General features: G+C 36.9%; 1 protein-coding gene across 2 annotated transcripts; it reads right to left on the reverse strand.

Annotated features, from left to right (window-relative positions):
• Positions 1-753: 753 nt before the first annotated feature.
• Positions 754-17,608, reverse strand: LOC128212432 (homeobox protein slou-like). 2 transcript variants are annotated; one of them, XM_052917894.1, is made up of 3 exons: positions 17,523-17,608; positions 5,552-5,974; positions 754-1,961 (listed from the first exon to the last, which is right to left on the reverse strand). In XM_052917894.1, exons 1-3 carry the CDS (start codon positions 17,566-17,568, stop codon positions 1,432-1,434), a joined length of 999 nt encoding a protein of 332 aa, XP_052773854.1. In that variant the 5' UTR covers positions 17,569-17,608; the 3' UTR covers positions 754-1,431. The 2 variants fall into 2 exon arrangements, with proteins under 2 accessions (XP_052773854.1, XP_052773853.1); XM_052917893.1 differs by lacking the exon at positions 17,523-17,608 and having other exon boundaries at positions 5,552-6,197.
• Positions 17,609-20,724: the final 3,116 nt, after the last annotated feature.

Here is a 20,724-nt window from a genome sequence, read left to right on the forward strand (position 1 = left end):
ACTACGGGGTAGGTTTTTGTTACGCCTACAAACACAGAATACTACTAGTATCTATCTAATCATCTGGTATTTATTGTTGTGACATTGCATAGCCAGGGAATAGTATTTAGTCCAAATCGATATTGTCCGGCTAATAAATTTTCGAAATATGCAAAACCAAGTTTCTGTTCATATATATATATGACGTTTTTACCGCGCGGTATGTATACCGGTGTTTGTTTGATTGTTTTAAACGTGATTCTTGTGTACAGCATGCTTGTTATTTCTTACATACACACACTTGGACATCATGTTGTCCGACATCACCGTCCGCATCACCGTTTTCTTTTCATGTCTTTTGTCAAACTTAAATATTTCTTTTTATTAATATTTCCAAAATTAAGCACCAGTTTATGCTGGTATAATAGTTCGGCTAACTTCGATTACCACTCAGATCGTTGTATGCACTCCAGAGTTATGGCCCTTGAATTGTCAAAATGGTGGGCGCTCTGACAGGCGACACGTCCGATTCGCGAAGTTCCAGTTCTAAGTTAACTTCTCGAGCCAATGCGAGATGAATAACCAATCTAGTCGAGTAGTTCTTACCATCATACCCATTCTGGTCATGGTAAAGAAAACAATAGAAAACACAAATTCGTTTTCTGTGTAGTTTATTCTATCACAAGTAACAACATGATAGTTATAAAAATCGACAAAATGAGCAATAACAATTACGAATAAATTATAGCAAAGGTGTTGGTATATTGTCTTGTTTGTAGTTATGATTTATAACGAAAAATAAATCTAGACTAAGAATACAGAATAGGTATACATCAATCATTTAAAAATACAGAATATGTTTACACCAATCATTGAAAAAAATGGGTATACACCAATAATTATTTTTAAAATACAGACAATTTTTTATATTGAAGAAATATTGTCTCTTACAACAAACCTTGAACTCATACGTGACGTGACGTTTAAGACGATTAAAAAAAACACGCTATGTAAGTGGCCATTATATGAGAACATCAAGTATTTGGAAATTGCTACAGTATTTCGCTAGCAAATAATAATTGTTGTTGTTGATGGGTTTTCTTATTAAAAAATATCGTACATATATTAATTATTCGAACATAAACGCTACTGTTCAAATGTATTTACATGTTTCACTTTGTATTTTTTATATTATCAGTACATTATTATTTGTACGGATATGACAGGCTATGTTTAAATACAAATAAATCGAATCTTTTCTATTAAGTTCGGAGTTGTCAAAAAATGAATGACATTTTTATTGCACAAATCTATTTAATGGTTTCGATCTGCATATTATGTGTTAAACATGTAGCAGATTCCTGTCCCATAGCATCAATATTCAAATCAATTATAGTTGACGTCAGATAACGTCATAGTATATTTTCTGAAGAAAACAAATGAGGTCCCAAATCATCGAGACTGTGACAAATAAGAATAATACAACGGATGTTTTTGGTCGAGGTATGGATGATGAGATTTAAACAGCCCAAGATGCGGTGCGGACAGATATGGGTGCATGTTTTGTCCATAAAATAGTCCCGAATAGGGGGAAGTCAGTGACGCCAGTCCGCCTCCAGTTGGTGGAATTGTTGGGCTGTTGACGTCCATTCCTGGATTTTGCTTTTTCCATTTTGTTCTACGATTTTGAAACCAGATTTTAATTTGAGTTTCTGTTAGATTCAATCCTAATGCAAGATTCAGGCGTTCACATACTGACAAGTAACGCGTTGTTTTGAATTTATTTTCCAATGCGACCAATTGTTCATACGTGAACGCCGTACGCGCGCGGCGAGGCTTGCCATGTTTGGAAGATTCTGAATACAAGTTATTTTCTTCGTCGCCATCTTTCATCTCAATATCGCTGACGTCACTATCGCCGCCATCTTTGTCATCACCATGGCGATCTTGTTCGCAGCTAGAGTCAAGGTCACTGTGACATTCTGAAGATAGAAAGAATGGTATTAAACTTAATTTTGTATAAATGACCTTCTTTATACGGCACTATACAGCAGGGTATTGGTCCAACTTGCATGCTGGATACTAGTTACATTTTAAATCAACAGACCAGCGATGCCCGGGTAGTTTGCATGTTCGTACGGAAAGCGCAGTAGTTGGCGCATCAAACCACTTCTCACCAAGGCGTTCCGGATTCGATTCCCAACCAGTGTTCGTTCGCCAATTCGAACAAAGCGGTTTACTCTGCGCACTTTGGGTCTCCACACAACACAAGACCACAATCTGGCGCAATAACGTTTAAACGAATTTGACTTAGCATAAATAAATACATTATTCTTCACTTAAGTTTAGATATGTTAACATTTTCTTACGATGCTTCTGAAATAGGACCCCCTGGGATACCGTCATTGAAAGCTTGATTGATATTTGATAAAAAATAAAATAGTTCTAAATCATCTGACCCAATGTCTTCTTAGATGTTGTTCGTGCAGTCTTTATTGCAACGAGCATTGTTTTTTGTACTGACTGTTCAATAATATATATTAGAATGTCATAGACAGGAACTATTTCTAGAATAGGACCCGCACTGCCCATAATCGACACGAACTATTTCGTAAATGGAGCCCTTTATTTACAATCTACTGTTAATGACTTGACATTTCTGTCCACAAGTACCCTTGTCTGATGTAGGTAATTCTAATGTAATCACCGGTCATAGAACGTTTCTGGTCTTTGTGTCCATTTGACTCAATTAGGCAGCGGTGAGGACTAATTACCTATGAAAAATTGATGGTTTTCTGGTGGTGTCCTTCTAATATTCGACTTAGACAAATAATACGTGACATGTGTCACCTAGGTATCTTTAATAATTGAATTTAATAATTTACTAAAGAAAGTAGACTACTTTGTCACACACTTACGCAATTACTGTTACCGGTGTCGTCGATTAGCGAACGCGGAGTGATATTTTCGCCACGTGGTGACTTCTGCAATATAGTTTAGTATTCCTACGCGCGTTCGGAACATCGCGGTCTTTTGAAAAGTGTGGTCGACGACGGTAAAAAATCGAAGACAGACAAAATGTGTTTCGTAATTAGTCCTCTCAGTTGCGTTTAATTCGATTTTGTTCCTTTTTGGTCGAATTTTAATTGTACTCGGGTCATAAATTAGCACCTCAGCGGACTTAATTGTATTTAACTAGAAAACTGAACGTCTGGATAGGAGGGGGTTGACAGATATTTGGAGGGCCGTCTAGTTCACGACAAATGTTTTCAAACATTTTGAATCAAAAAGGAGCGCGTTACGTCAGACTTACAAGAGCGAAATGTGTTTTAATGTTTTGCGAAATTGGTTAAGAAACTAAAATTTGACACCGCGTCTTAATTTGTCGATTTGAATTTTTAAAGAACGGAAGAGTTCGGTGACACGTTGGTAGCGCTCGTAGAGAAATATAGTAAGGTGTACAGAGAAAATTTCGAGAAATTAAAGTTAGCACTCTCGAGAGATGTTCGACAGAACTTGAGATCGAATTAACTTCTGTGGGTTGTTAATCTGAAATGGATTTCTTAATTTGGTAAACACAGTTGCGCAATTTTCAAATATTTAAAGGTGATAATTAGTCGAGTTTTTCTCCGAAAATTTGAAATATATGGCAGAAACTAATTAATGCCTGAAAATAAAAGAATTAACAAGATAAAGGGAGGATTTTTGTGTCAGTACGAGATTAATTATTCAGGAAGTTTCTTCAATATCGAATACCGTTTTATACCATATAAAACGAAAAAATAGGAACTAATAGAAGTCAACCGGTTTCTTACGTTTAACTGTAATGTTCTGGGCGTATCCTAGCATTTGCGTTTTTATAAAGGAATGATTAATTAAATTAATATAATTATGTATCACAAGTATAGAACGAATATAATCGTTCAATCCCTTGAAGCAGCTGCGTTATTGTTGTTGTTGTTGTTGTTGTTGTTGATGATGATGATGATGATGATGATGATGCTGTTGTTTGTTTTTGCTGTTTTTGTTGAACACATTTTGTATGTATTGCTTCTCTTTTTATTGCAAATCGACATTTGTAATTCAAGTTGTATCTTCCAATCACCCAGTTAATGATCTCAATAAGTTTTTAAGCTGCTTGCATTCGTACTGTAAATGCTGCTGCTGTTGTTGTTGTATGAGAGTGCATTTTTTTAATCATGATGGATTCTGTTATAACTTTCAATATTTATAAACATATAAACAATTACATTCTTGTGTTTGTATTTTGATAACAACGATAGATATTATACATATTAAAAATCACTATTTAATGTGATGCTGATGATAGTGGTGGTGGTGGTGGTGATGGTGCCGATATAACGTCATAAAAGTTGTTTTCATAATGGGTAAACTGTACCATAACTGAAATAAACAATGCGTAACTTTTCTAGAATGTTTTAAACCTTGTAAATAATAAATAGTGTTGCCTCTCTTCCCTGCGGTCAGACATCTTGAGCAATACTACATACATTATATATAATATATTTAATATGCATTTAATAAAATTGGTTCTTCTCCTGTTTTTGTGTGTGTGTGTTTTGGTATTCATATATACATATATATATATTTATACACCAAAAACATACTCAAAAACAGGAGAAGAACCAATTTTATTGAATGCAGTGACTGAGAGTTAAAACAGAGCGCTTTATTTGGGAACCGCTATATAGAAAAAAAAATTGTTTCCATGCGATCTTTATGTTATTATATACATAAACTCGTATCATAAAACGCTAAATACTGTCTAGTTCTCACTTCAATTTTGTTCGACTCTATTGCTGTCTAATTGAAATTATTTTCTGATGTATTGTTTATAATTTATATTAACTTGTGTAGTATATGTTTAACATGGTTTAGCTTTGGTGAGTAATAGCCCCATCGGGTCCGGTGCAAATGTTTGTAAGTATGTTGTTACCATTTTGCTTGAATTACATATGTCTTAGTATTTAACAACTTCCTAACTTACAAGTTCTTACTTTACTTGACTTTACTTTGCTTTGCTTTGCTTTACTTTACTTTACTTTACTACTTTACTTTACTTTACTTTACTTTGCTTTGCTTTACTCTACTCTGCGTTGCTTTGCTTTGCTTGACTTTACTTTACTTTACTTTACTTTACTTTAGTTAACTTATTTTTTTCTTTACTCGTTACTTACTTTACTCTACTCTGCTTTGCTTTACTTTACTTTACTTTACTTTACTTTAGTTAACTTATTTTTTCTTTACTCGTTACTTACTTTACTCTACTCTGCGTTGCTTTGCTTTACTTTACTTTACTTTACTTTAGTTAACTTATTTTTTCTTTACTCGTTACTTCTTTTACTTTACTCACTCACTTACAAACTCCCAAGTAACATATAATAATGATATATTCATATGAGGAACATACTTCAAAGTATATCATTTATTGTAATAGTGTTTGCAATGCCATTAAATAACAAATCCAAGTGTATATGCACATAATTATATACTTTCTAAAAATGCTTGCAAACATTGTACAATAAATATATACTGTAAGCAGTTAACTTACCAGTACCATCCGGCCGGTCATCATCTGATCCATAATTGTTCGTCTGTCTGTGCGTGCCTCGGGGCCAGCCCTGGCAGGGGAATTCCCGCGGTCCCTTTATTGACCCTGTGAACTTCCGGGGATCCAAGATGTCCGCCACGGAAAAGGATGTAGTAGCTGCTCGCATCGGGGACGGCTGCTTGCGCTCCAACACTGGTTCGACTGACCGCTCGGTTTTTGAGTCTAATTCACTTTCTGGTTGACACTGCATGTCTCTCTCTCCGGTTGTTTGAATGTCATGTTTAATTCTTTCTTCTGTTTTGAAATTTGTTCCTTGTTTATTATTGTTTTTGAATTCACTGTTATTTTCACAATCTGTTTCCGGACATTTTGTTGACTGTTTATGACTAAAATTGCCGCTTTCGAATTGCTTCGTGTACAACGCTAAAACATTATTTCGAAATTCAATTAATGTTTTATTATTATTTTCTGCATCAATATCGGTTTCACTTGCTTTCGATGTATCCATGTTAATTATTAATTTATATTTAAACGCAATATTTGATCATTAAGATTTTTTAAATATTGGTTACACGTTTCTAGATCAATTTCTCTCCAGAACTATCAGATTTCAAATTCTTTTCAGCTCTATCGGTTTTATTTTATACTCAAAACCTAATGATTATAAAATACATTGGACATTTGCCTGCTTCGCAACAAACGCTTCAGTAGGCGTGGCCATTCCGATGCGCTTGCGCGAAGGGGCGGCGCATTACATTTGCACAGTAGCAAATCTGGCGAAAGATGTCTAAATTACGGCGCCGTGTGTCGATTGGCCAAAACTATAATTGCCTACATGAGGTATAAAATTGGATATCATTAACTTTCTTTCAATGGATAATCGCGTGTGAATACACGAGAATTCTGGCAAATTGGATATTTATACATGATTGATATAGAACCAAGATCATTGAATTGTCTCCCAACCGTTGATTTCCGAGATTGACCGGCCATTTGGCAGAAAAGGGATTTTTTTAGATTACTGAGCATAATGCGTTGAAAATAAAAGAAATTTCTATATTCGTTTATGGTAACAGCTAATGATGAAGTGCTTTGTTGTCTGAATAGCCTCTTCAATCAATGAATAGATTCGATTGGTAGAATCCTATTTAAAGATGATTGGATTGAATAAGTTGTGAACGCAACTGAATCACATCTATATGACCCTCTCAATCTAACTCATTATGTTCAAGAATTTCCACTTGAACAAATATATATGCAATGAAGCCAACATGTGATTTATAAAGAGCTAACCGTTTATAAGGTAATGGAATCATTAAAAAAGAAATAAAGATACAGACGGAAGCTTCGTTACAATAGCTACAAAATTAGTCCTTTTTATTTCAAAACTCCATATCCGTTATTGAACTAGATAGATAATTAAATTAATTTTTTGTCCAATTTCTATGATTAGTTTTATGATTGTCAAAAGTACGTCTTAAATGCTTTTGACCACACCAAAGAAATTTCGTGAAGTATCAAAAATTTATCAGTGAGAACTTGCATAATGTAACCTCGGGTCAGTGTAACCTTTGCATCTTTTAACCTTGAGAACGTGTGCTGAAACCGGTATACTGACTTAAGTGTACATTCACTTGTGAGTTCTTCTTCTTTTTCTTTTTAATATTTGCCTATCAAACAAACCGTTAAGTAATTCCACAGTTACAATAGCGTATACAAACTAACAAGTAATGTCACTTCGGTAGTCATGAACGCAACTTGATTTTTCACGTTTCGAAAGCGTCAATCGGTTCTGTTGGAACCCGTCTGGATTTTCTTCGTAAAATCAGGCATATATATATGAATAATATGTATCATTTGTAATTTTTGTTTCATTTTGTTAATTAATTACGTTTGTTAATTGTTAATTTAATAAACACTGTTCATTTGAAGCGACGTTATCATTGTTTAATACCGATTTTTGTTACCGAAAATATATTAATCTTTTAATGGCGATAATAATAAAAAGCAAACAAAACGACCATAAACAGCACTTCCATGTAGCTTTTTGAAGACCCGAATCTGAAAACAAAAAATCAGAAAGATGAGTGCAGCGGCTGTATTTCTAGTATTTTTCTTGCCCAGATGGACTTTGAAGTGGCTAAGACGGTTTTGATTGCCAATATTTGCCACTTGTACAAACTTATTTGTGGAGTAGATCTCAATTTAATTAGTCTCTTTGGGAAAATCATGTTCATGATCGTCGTTTCAATAGCTTTCGTTAAAGCGATACCGGGCCCGTATCAAAGAAATGTAAATACGAAGTCTCCTCTTGATGCCGGATTTTAAACACGAATTAGCGGATCACGTGGTACGGTAATGTTTATTTTCCGGATGATACTTAAATATTACTGTTTATTTTTCATTTATTATAAAGAAGTCGAAGATTTTGCTAATTCATCTATCAAAGAGAGTGGCCATTGAGGCTATTAAATTTAAGAAAAGGTGTAAATAAAGAGTTGAATTAATTAACTGTGGGTTGGTCCGTTGGCGACTGACACCACGACACAACATCGCCAACGAAGAACTGATACAGCTGGCTTTTTTCTGTAGCAAACTGGGAGAATATTAGAATCTGTTTAAAAATTAATAAGTAAAAAAAATATAATGCTTGCATTTAAACTTTTGTTACGGTGCCAAAGGATTAATTTACCCGGAAATATTGTTCATTACTGACTGTTGTACGTTTTATATTTAAAATACAGAACATAACGTGGTGTGACCTTAAGAAGACCTTTTCAAAGATTCCCTTACATGCAAAAAATACGGTATGAATCATCCGGCAAATCATTCCGCTCAAACTATTAGTGATAAAATTGTAAACAATATATTGAAACACAGTAACAGTGACTAATTGCTTTTTTCAGTTCAAACTTTCAATTATTGATGCTAGAGTGGAACCAATAAACCTTACAATAACAACTTGTTTCTTAAACGGGTTAAAATCAAAGCCAAAACAGAAACAACCGCTAAATAAACATTTACTGCAATGTTTATATTTCAGCTACTCGACCACAGGACAGAAATTACCGGGACCCAATACATATCATGATTACTACAAAAATAAACAAATACACATTCTTATTAATCCCATTGATCGTAGATCATAGATCAATGGTCATTGACAGTCAAATACGAATCCAGATCAAATATTATGAATACTGAAGACAATGGAAAAATATTTTTACAGTTAAAACCGATTAAAGATAATTACATGATCAACAAGTGATTTGTCTACACTGCAACTTATGAACACGACAGTAATAACTTGTTGTGAGTCACTTAAAGTATACCCATGTTGCTAAATTGAGCATGAATAATGTGCATTGCTCCAACTATCAATATTTAGTTTGAATCATATTGATAACTCTGTCTGTCGCTCTTACTTTCAAGAAAAAAAGTGAAATCTTAAAAAAAGCAATAGTTGACTCATTATGTGAAATTTTTAGCATTTTCAAACACGTTTTGAGAAACATAATCGCTTATGATTCACATTAAAAGAGTGAGCGCACAAATATTTTGAACAAATATTTTTTATACTGTCTACAAGTTAATACATAACATATTTATAGTACCTTATATTTTCTGAGTCACATAAGTGACTATGTAGGAAGAAATTTACAATTATGTTCCAGCTGAGTAAATACTCATTTATTTTTTTAACGATTGTGAAACAAGTTGATACAACAATATATTAATCACTTTTGTTGTTAAACGATAGTGTGGCATTGTCGTGGGGGATCCGGAGTACCAGGAGGAAACCCACTAGTCAGGCTTTGTGATCAAAAACCAAAACACACATGCGCCCTGGCCTGGAATCCAACCCATAACGTCTTACTGAGAAGACAGTGCGCTAACCGAACGTTCGGTTACTCCACGTTTACATCTTGTATCAGAGTGTAACAATTCAGCTGAATCTCCATTACATTTCAAGCTGTATCTCCCCTACATTTCAAGCTGTATCTCCCCTACATCTCAAGCTGTATCTCCGCTACATTTCAAGTTGCATCTCCCCTACATCTCAAGCTGTATCTCTCCTGTATTTCAAGCTGTATCTCCCCTACATTTCAAGCTGAATCTCCCCTTCATCTTAAGCTGTATCTCCCCTGTATTTCAAGCTGAATCACCCCTTTATCTCAAGCTGTATCTTCCCCTACATTTCAAGCTGTATCTCCCCTACATCTCAAGCTGTATCCCCCTGAATTTCAAGCTGAATCTGCCCTGTATTTCAAGCTGTATCCCCCCTACATCTCAAGCTGTATCTCCCCTGTATTTCAAGCTGTATCTCCCCTACATTTCAAGCTGAATCTCCCCTTCATCTTAAGCTGTATCTCCCCTGTATTTCAAGCTGAATCACCCCTTTATCTCAAGATGTATCTTCCCCTACATTTCAAGCTGTATCTCCCATACATCTTAAGCTGTATCCCCCCTGAATTTCAAGCTGAATCTCCCCTGTATTTCAAGCTGTATCCCCCCTATATTTCAAGTTGCATCTCCCCTACATCTCAAGCTGTATCTCCCCTGTATTTCAAGCTGTATCTCTCCTACATTTCAAGCTGAATCTCCCCTTCATCTCAAGCTGTATCTCCACTGTATTTCAAGCTGAATCTCCCCTTCATCTCAAGCTGTATCTTTTCCTACATTTCAAGCTGTGTCCCCCCTACATCTCAAGCTGTATCCCCCCTGAATTTCAAGCTGAATCTCCCCTGTATTTCAAGCTGTATCTCCCCTATATTTCAAGCTGTACCTCCCCTACATCTAAGACTGTATCTCCCCTATATTTCAAGCTGTATCTCCCCTACATCTAAGGCTGTATCTCCCCTACATTTCAATCTGTATCTCCCCTACATGCAAGCTATATCTCCCCTACATTTCAAGCTATATCTCCCCTACATTTCAAGCTATATCTCCCCTACATTTCCAGCTGAATCCCCCTTCATTACAAGTCACAGAAATATCAGTCATGTCTGTTTACATACTGTTTATACTGACAGTCCTTTGATTACCAATAGTGTTATTTTAATATGATGAATATTCAATATGTTACAGTTCTTCATCGCAAGAAAACACAATCTACGGTTCAGTATTGAATTTCGGAAATGAATTATTCGTACAAATTCGATGCATATTCTTTTTCGTGTATTTAAACACACACACACACACACACTGTTTTTCAGTGATTCAGTACCACAAGTGTTTATCCAATTCTATATATTTCTTGATTAATAATAAAATAAAACGAGTCTGATATGCACTTAGCAGATCAGTTACGGTTTAGTCCATGGTTTGTGTTGAACTCATGTTTAAGTCGCCAAAACGTAAGCTATTCCTTCAAACGTGTACCGATGTGGATCATGTTGTGAATGATATAAGTATAGCAGCGGACTGGCCTTGAAATTATCATTTACTTCTGTTAGATGTATTTTCTTTGGTACTTCTGGATTTGGTCGATGCTATGTTAGGTTTGCATTGTTCATCCAACTACAAAGAGGACACAACACGCGAATTGTGTCAAAAAAGGTACTTGGATCGTAAAATGTTAAAGATCGGCTGTTTTTCGAGAACATAAAGTCGTGGTGATCAATGGCCAAAGTGTTGTCGACAGCGTCGTAGATGGTGCAGTCCTTGAACAACTCTGACCTTGGTCATAATTCATTAACCGTTCAGATATTCACATGAAACTTTTGTATTTCCAACAAGCGTTGAAAGGCGCATACACCTGGCGTGAATACCTGTTGAGTAATACTCCTTTTCGACTGAACAAGCAGACGGGCGTTTGCATTTCCCTTCTGGTACTCTTGTTATACTAAAGCTTCTTGATTGACATTTATATAACCCTACTGGATTTTTAGCTTTGCTAATATGTTGAAATACCGTCTATAATCATGATAAATAGTTGAATTATGTCCCATGACGTGATAAACAGTCCAAAAAAAGTTGTATTTTTTATTTACAGGGTCAAGACTGATTTTACCCAGCTTAGGTCACAGGCAACTATTTAAAGTAAGCCAGGGGCAGCTGTTGGGATCTGCATCATATTTTCAAGTCTCTGTGATCTAATGCACTCACTTGTAACGGTGTTTTTCTGTCTTTATAATATGATATTCATAGCAAGGCGTTTTTCATCAAATCTTCGGAGTAGAATGCTGTGTACCCGCTCCGTTAATTTTGATCGCAATGCTGAGCACCATTTCAGAAAATCCATTGGGAAATATCAAGTAAAAGAGTTCTGATTTCTCAGTTTTGCCACCCCATTCTACATTCACTGTTAGGCTATGCACCGATTGACATCAAGTTATGTTAATGGTCGGTGACCTTTAGGGGAGAAAGACGACATTCTATTCAAGTATATACTTGTCGACTACGGCAAAGTCCAAGAGTCGACTGGCCCCACTTAGACTTCAATACGGTTCAAAAACTACTGGCCTCTCTGCAAGGATATATTTGTTGACGCAAGTAAGCTCTAAAACACGACAGACCTCTTTGAAAGCAAATACTTGCCGACTACAACAAGGTTTAAAATTTACTGGCATCTCTGCAAGTTTAAACTTGGCGACTTTAACAAGATCCAATAAACTACTGGCCTCTCTGCAAGTTTATACTTGCCGACTACAACAAGGCCCTAAACACTACTGGCCTCTCTGCAAGTTTAAACTTGCCAACTGCAACAAGATAAAAAAAAACTACTGGCCTATCTGCAAGTATAAATTTGCCAACTGCAACACGATCCAAAAAACTACTGGCCTCTCTATAAGTTTATACTTGCCGACTACAACAAGGTCCTAAACACTACTGGTCTCTCTATAAGTTTATACATGCCGACTACAACAAGGTCCTTAACACTACTGGCCTCTCTGCAAGTTTATACTTGCCGACTACAACTAGGTCCTTAACACTACTGGCCTCTTTACAAGTTACAACTTGCCAACTGCAACAAGATAAAAAAAATGCTGGCTTCTCTGCAAGTTTATGCTTGCCGACTACAACAAGGTCCTAAACACTACTGGCCTCTCTGCAAGTTTATACTTGCCGACTGCAACAAGATAAAAATACTACTGGCCTCTCTGCAAGTTTATGCTTGCCGACTACAACAAGGTCCTAAACACTACTGGCCTTCCTGCAAATGTATGCTTGCTGTTTATGCTTGCCGACTACAACAAGGTCCTAAACACTACTGGCCTCTCTGCAAGTTTATGCTTGCCAACTACAACAAAGTCCTAAACACTACTGGCCTCTCTGCAAGTTTATACTTGCCGACTACAACAAGGTCCTAAACACTACTGGTCTCTCTGCAAGTTTATGCTTGCCGACTACAACAAGGTCCTAAACACTACTGGTCTCTCTGCAAGTTTATACTTGCCGACTGCAACAAGATAAAAAAAAACTACTGGCCTCTCTGCAAGTTTATGCTTGCCGTCTACAACAAGGTCCTAAACACTACTGGCCTCTCTGCAAATTTATGCTTGCTGACTATAACAAGGTCCAAAACACAACTGGCCTCTCTGCAAGTCTATGCTTGCCAACTACAAAAAGTCCTAAACACTATTGGCCTCTCTTCAAGTTTATACTTGCAGACTACAACATGGTCCTAAACACTACTGGCCTCTCTGCAAGTTTATACTTGCCGACTACAACAAGGTCATTAACACTACTGGCCTCTCTTCAAGTTTAAACTTGCCAACTGCAACAAGATAAAAAAAATGCTGGCTTCTCTGCAAGTCTATGCTTGCCGACTACAACAAGGTCCTAAACACTACTGGCCTCTCTTCAAGTTTATACTTGCCGACTACAACAAGGCCTTAAACACTACTGGCCTCTCTGCAAATTTATGCTTGCCGACTACAACAAGGCCCTAAACACTACTGGCCTCTCTGCAAGTTTATGCTTGCCGACTGCAACAAGGTCCTTAACACTACTGGCCTCTCTGGAAGTTTATACTTGCCGACTGCAACAAGATAAAAAAAATGCTGGCTTCTCTGCAAGTTTATGCTTGCCGACTACAACAAGGTCCTAAACACTACTGGCCTCTCTTCAAGTTTATACTTGCCGACTACAACAATGTCCTAAACACTACTGGCCTCTCTGGAAGTTTATACTTGCCGACTGCAACAAGATAAAAAAATGCCGACTACAACAAGGTCCTAAACACTACTGGCCTCTCTGCAAATTTATGCTTGCTGACTACAACAAGGTCCTAAACACTACTGGCCTCTCTGCAAGTTTATGCTTGCCGACTGCAACAAGGTCCTAAACACTACTGGCCTCTCTGCAAGTTTATGCTTGCCAAATGCAACAAGGTCCTAAACACTACTGGCCTCTCTGCAAGTTTATACTTGCCGACTACAACAAGGTCCTTAACACTACTGGCTTCTATGCAAGTTTATGCTTGCCGACTACAACAAGGTCCTAAACACTACTGGCCTCTCTGCAAGTTTAAACTTGCCGACTGCAACAAGATCCAAAAAAACTACTGGCCTCTCTGCAAGTTTATATTTGGCGATTATTACCAGGTCCAAAAACCTACTGGCCTCTCTGCAAGTTAGTACTTGTCGATTATTACAAGGTCCAAAAACCTACCGGCCTCTCTGCAAGTTAGTACTTGTCGATTATTACAAGGTCCAAAAAACTACCGGCCTCTCTGCAAGTTAGTACTTGTCGATTATTACAAGATCCCAAAACCTACCGGCCTCTCTGCAAGTGAGTACTTGTCGATAATTACAAGGTCCAAAAACCTACCGGCCTCTCTGCAAGTTAGTACTTGTCGATTATTACAAGATCCAAAAACCTACCGGCCTCTCTGCAAGTGAGTACTTGTCGATAATTACAAGGTCCAAAAACCTACCGGCCTCTCTGCAAGTTAGTACTTGTCGATTATTACAAGATCCAAAAACCTACCGGCCTCTCTGCAAGTGAGTACTTGTCGATAATTACAAGGTCCAAAATTCTACCGGCCTCTCTGCAAGTTTATACTTGGCGATTATTACAAGGTCCAAAAACCTACCGGCCTCTCTGCAAGTTAATACTTGTCGATAATTACAAGGTCCAAACACCTACCGGCCTTTCTGCAAGTTTATACTTGGCGATTATTACAAGGTTCAAAAACCTACTGGCCTCTCTGCAAGTTAATACTTGTCGATTATTACAAGGTCCAAAAACCTACTGGCCTCTCTGCAAGTTAATACTTGTCGATTATTACAAGGTCCAAAAACCTACCGGCCTCTCTGCAAGTTTATACTTGGCTAATACTTGGCGGCCATAAAACGGGTCAATAAACTACTGGCTCCTCTGCATGCTTATACTTGGCGGACATTAAACGGTTCAAAAACCTACTTGCTCCTTTGCATGCTTATACTTGGCGACTCTACTACGACACGACTGTAGGCACGACTGCAGGTTCATACCTTTCGACTACGGCAAGATTCATGGCCCGACTGGCCCCTCACATTTGTCGACTTCACCACGGTCAAACACATGACTGGCCCCTCTGCAAGCACATACATGTCGACTACCACAAGGTTGAAAACACAAATGGCCCCTCTGCACACATATACATTTCGACCACTGCAAGGTCAAAAGCCGGTCCGGCTCGTCTGCAAGCACATACTTGTCGACTACATTAAGGTCCAAAACACGACTGAACCTTCTTCATGCATACACTTGTCGACTACAACAAGGTCAAAACCCGACTGGCCTGTGTGCAAGCACATGCTACATATCGACTACATTAATGTCCAAATCCCACCTGGCCCTTCTGCAAGCCTATACTTGGCGACTATACAACAAGGTCTAAAATACGCCTAGCACCACTGTAAGCATACACTTGTCAACTACAACTAGCTCAAAAGCACGACTGGCCCCTTCGCAGGTACATACTTGTCGACTACACCAAAATCCAAAGCACGACAGGTCCCTTTGCACACATAAAGTGGTCGTCTACAATAAGGTACAAAATACGACTAGCCCCTCTGCAAGCATAAGCGAGGTCCAAACACAACTGATAAGGCTTACATATTGGAGTCTGAAAATTGTGATTTCATTGACCATTCCAAGACGGTACCGCAATATTTATCAATCAACAAGTTGTATTGATTCATTGTTCTGTTGTGTTATGATTATTGTTCGATACGTTTTGTTTTGTGTCTGTTCGATATTAACACTTTGTTGATAAATGATAGGACAAGTGTGGGAGTTTTCGCTCACATAAGTGTTTAAGCAAAGTGTGAGGTTTTACTTAATGTTCGCTATCCGTACCGAGGCGGTTATCCAACATTTAGCAATGGCGATAGTTTGATATTCGTGGAACGTGTGTTGTCTGGTAGCGTTGTCTGCCTCTTGTTTAAATCTTTTTGGCGTTGTGCCGTTCAACGTGAATTCAGTTTAATGTTAGGCTGTTGAGCTTTTTTCTTTAATTTCCATCGTTTTATATATTCGTATTCCATATGTTCATGGTTATACATTACACTGAATTGACACCAGATAGATCGTTCAGTGTTTATGTGTTTTTCAGTTCATATAACTAGTTTTGCTCGACAGTGTCAGACTAAGGTTGTCGGAAGCTTGTTGAAGAACACTGGGGTCTGTTCAGTATTCGAACCAAACAATATAAAATCCTTCATAGTCGCCATTAAGAACGATTGTGTTACTAAGTATTGTGTGATGTTTAGGTCAAGTTTTACGCTACACGTCTTGGGGGCATTCAAGACGGTATAAACAGGCTGCCGTATAAAAACCAACTACTCTAATTAATATCTAAACGAATTAGGTGTAAACATGCCTTTATATCTGTCTGCTTTTAATCCAAGCAATCTATTTTCCAAATTGGTCAGGCGAGAAATAAATACTTCTTAATACTATTCATTTCTCTTCGAGGAACAAATTTCCCTAAATTCTATGAAATTCCCATAACTTTTTTCGTTTCTCGTCCCCTTAAGCATTACAGTATATATCCAATTGTCTTTACACGGCTCAGGCCCAAATCCATATTAACGGTATAATTGTTTTCTCTTCTGCAAAATGATAGATTCAGATCTTAGAGGATTTTTAGAGCGATCTTGAAAGTGATAACTTAATAAACACGATTACGATGATCACAATTTAATTAAAATGGTAATGACACCAGATGGGTGCTATTTTCCGCTATTGTTCTCGGAAGTTCTCGTTCATAACGAGAAAACGACAGCGCAAAATTAAATAGTGGTCCTGCTCTAGAAATCTCCCCCTTTAAGACATCTCTTAATTCGGATTTACTCGTGTAAATTCCTAAAAGGGTTTTTGGGACGGCCGTTCTAAACATTCAATTTGTCGGCAGCAGTACTGATTGTTCTGGCCTCGAATTACAGAGGTGACGATAATGTATCCGACTTAATCGGGTGGTGAGCCAGGCGAACGGGTAAGGGTCGAATTGAACATGGCGTTAAGAATGAATAACACACAGACAATAATGAATAATATGTAAATTTTAATCACTCGGACAATAATAATTTTATTCTGAATTATAATTTTGAAAAGGATCAAACAAACATTGGATATTGGTCAAGTATAATTACACCAAGAATAAACCGGTATTAAAGAAAAGAAAAGTTCCTTAGGAATTTACTGCATGTCATCGTGTTAATGGGGTCAACACAATATGGATACTCGAACAAATACTTACACAGACTAAAATCATAGACACAACAAAACATTTCAAATTGAACCAATATTCCGAGTATTGCTAGTAATGATAAATCAGTATAGCATGGTACAGCATCGGCCTTGGAACTTTCAACGAAAGCATTGCTGGTTAAATCGATTCGATTTGTTACTCGAACATAAGAACATTTGTTTAACGTTGAGCTTGAAATATTATTTACCATAGTATTTTACTACCTGCTTTATAATGATATGGTAGCAATTATTTAAAAATGAAGAATAGGATACTAATTGTACTCACCAATCCCCTGATGAAAGTCACAGAACTGGCAACAGCTAGTAATCATAGCTGCCCTTGTGTCTTAAAACAGGATCTTTTGACTTGTGAGTACATTCCTCTATTTTCTATTGAATAATTACAACGCACGTATCGTATGGCAGACACTAATCATGAAGCAAATGAATTTAACAATAAATACTCAATTAACAAACGAACCTGCTAAATATGTTGTCAAGTGCAAAGCAACGTCAAACTATGTGTTTATGTGGTATAGTCTACAACTGCAAAAGCGTTTTGGAACTCAGGCATAATGAAGTCATCTGCTACTGGGTACGTGTTTGTCATACTTGTTGAATTCCACACTTGTCGTCGCACTAGTTTACTGCGCCACAATTAGTTCCGCCAAATAGTTCGCATGGTCACCTAATAAGTCGTCCTGCACTGGGAAACAAAATGTTCTTTGACATCTGAATGTTTGCAGAGAGTGTTAGTTATGGTTGCCCTTTGTGTTCATATGAGCAAGGTTTGCAAATAAAACTAATTGTATTATTTGTTATTTACGTTGGCGTAAAATTACTGCTAGATATATTGTCTGTGGTGATGTTATTATATACTTTTTCTTTCATTAGTACAAAAAACATTATGTTGTTGTTGTTGTTGATGATGTCCTCGCTTTAATTTTCGTGTTTGTAAATTTTGTTGATAACTAAAACATTCATGCTATTATTTTGAATCAAATTATTCCACACCAATATTGTGATTACACAAGTTAAGTAACACAATCATGAACTTTACAACTGAACACACCAACATTAAACACTCGTGTAATGTTTCATGTACTTACAAATGTCCTATGATCGTATTGGAACTGTCGGTTAACTACGGTTACATATAACACATAATGAAAATCATATTAATGTGAAAATCATAAGGACAAGCATCCGACCGAGTTTCATGAAGAGTGTGTACACTGGGTGGCCTATTCAACGCTAAGGGGTTTTTCGAATATTTAGCAAAGTGCCTATGGTTGTCATGGTACACAAACTCGTTCACCATTAAGAATAAATTTGCCCATAAGACAATAACTGAGGAAACTTTATCATTCTTGCACACCGGATTGGCATTTCCGTTGAATATGCCCGTGGTTTTCAACGATAGTTTTCACACAAAATGAAAATTAAAAAAATTGCAAAAAGACCAATCATGCCAGCATTTCAGCCTTGTTCCCTGGCCTGCACGTGCCCTCGATTCGTATTTTTCGATCCAGACCTGAAACACATGATATAAATTATTATCTTGAACCTCTTTTTTCATTCTATCCAATGTTATTGTAACATAACAGACAATTAACTTTTGAGCACATTCGAGTCTGTCATTTAGTAACACTGCTGGTGGCCCGATTAAAAATACGACCAATAAACTAAGGATGTTTGAAAGTTTAAATAATAAACGCCTGAAAAACAGTGACAAGACTGATGCCTATCTTAGACCTGGGGTGGCACAATTCCCCAATCTGAATCTTTGATTGTGTTCATGGGAATCTGCAAACACATATCCTCCTGTTCTGTTAGTTTGCGCCACAATCAACTCAACTTCAACCGTCATTAAACGTCGATTATTCCGCAGGGGACGGAACTCTTGATTAGAAATCAAATCCTTGGCTAATTGCATACGCTTGATGATTATAATCGAATGGCTGTTTTGTACATTAAACAAGATATGTAATATACTTGCAAGCAAGCATAATGTGTTTAGAGACGTAACGGGCAAAGAGATGGAAAAGATAACATGTTCAGCCTTTCCAAGTAAAGTAAATCTATAACTATATATATTTTTGCCAAATATGACCTCGTTTTTCTTATTCTATTTCAGTATTGGAAACCTACACGTTTAAAATACAATAAGTGAGATGTTTTTATCAATATTAAGACGCGATTTATTGCAATAATACTGGCAATGGAAGCTACAGGGACTATCCCAGTATTCAACAATTTAACGTATACCCTGTGGTGAGGCACAAGGTTGAGGCCGAACGGACGCAAGACGAGTTACACACAACGTCAAGGCCGAACGGACGCAAGACGAGTCTCACACAACGTCAAGGCCGAACGGACGCAAGACGAGTCACACACAACGTCAAAACACAATACAACAAACCTACAAGATCCATCTGATGCCATCAAAATGGTTTTATTAATCAATCTTCGGGTTTGGTTAGAAATAGATTAAAAGTTATAAAACTTGTTTAGCATTGGTTGGTCATTTACGCATGCTGTTTTTCCTTCAGGTAAGTGTTTTAAGAATGTGAATTGTGAATATACTCTCTATAGTATTCCATTAGCTGTTGCGGAATATGGCATTCACTGATCGTGCCAAGGCAATGAGAATATTTGATAAGTGTGTAAGTGTGTTGTCTTGTAGCGGTTTGCATCTTGTTTGGTGTTACAAGTTATGCCATTAGGCTTGTCCCTGTAGCTTTCATTGTCTATGTCCATTAAAGCACCTGTGATATTTGCTAATGTCTTTTTTTCTGGAAATAAGGAACAGTACGTTTATGTTATAAAGCGATCCAAGAATGTATTGCGTATACGTGCATTGAAATAATTATCATTGTAGATGAACTGTATGGATCTTCCCACAATGCCTTGCGCCAAAACGCGCGAAACTTGAATCGTTTCTGGCTTCCGACTCCTAGTGAAACATTTAAAACCTGATATAACCTTTACAAAATACAGTAAAAGCCTTTTTAAACTTTTTTTCTGAAAATTCTATCAAAACCCGAAATTCGCCCTGCTAACCTTATTCTTGTTTTCATTCAGTTTTGTCGTGTCTTTCCGTAGCAATGATTATAAGATGTACATGTATATTGTACTATTCACTTATGAATACTGTAGCTTTATGATTTTACTTGCATGCCATTGATGGTAGTCAGTTGTTGTGTCACCTTGAGTCAATCCTTAAAATTGTATGTTCCGAAGACTTGGTCTTTTAGTCCTGTAAAAAGTCCTTGGATAGGAGTAAAAGGTCCACAATGTAAAATGGCTTATTCCGTCAACTAATGTATGTTTCATTACAAATACATCCTGTAAGATGTACGATATTATCATTGTTGTTGACTTTGTTGTTGTTGTTGTTTTGTCGTTACTGCTGTAGTCGTTGTTGTTTTTGTTGTTGTTATCGTTGCTGCTACATATGGTGTTGTTGTTGTTGTTATTGTTGTTGT

This window comes from Mya arenaria, chromosome 12 (assembly GCF_026914265.1).
Source record: "Mya arenaria isolate MELC-2E11 chromosome 12, ASM2691426v1".
NCBI classification, from domain to species: Eukaryota; Metazoa; Mollusca; class Bivalvia; order Myida; family Myidae; genus Mya; species Mya arenaria.

Excerpts from the sequence above, each read along its gene's own strand:
- LOC128212432 (XM_052917893.1), bottom strand. The coding sequence starts at position 6,059 with ATGGATACATCGAAAGCAAGTGAAACCGATATTGATGCAGAAAATAAT. Across the intron at positions 1,962-5,551 it reads TGACCGGCCGGATGGTACTG|AATGTCACAGTGACCTTGAC; the intron begins GTAAGTTAACTG and ends TTCTATCTTCAG.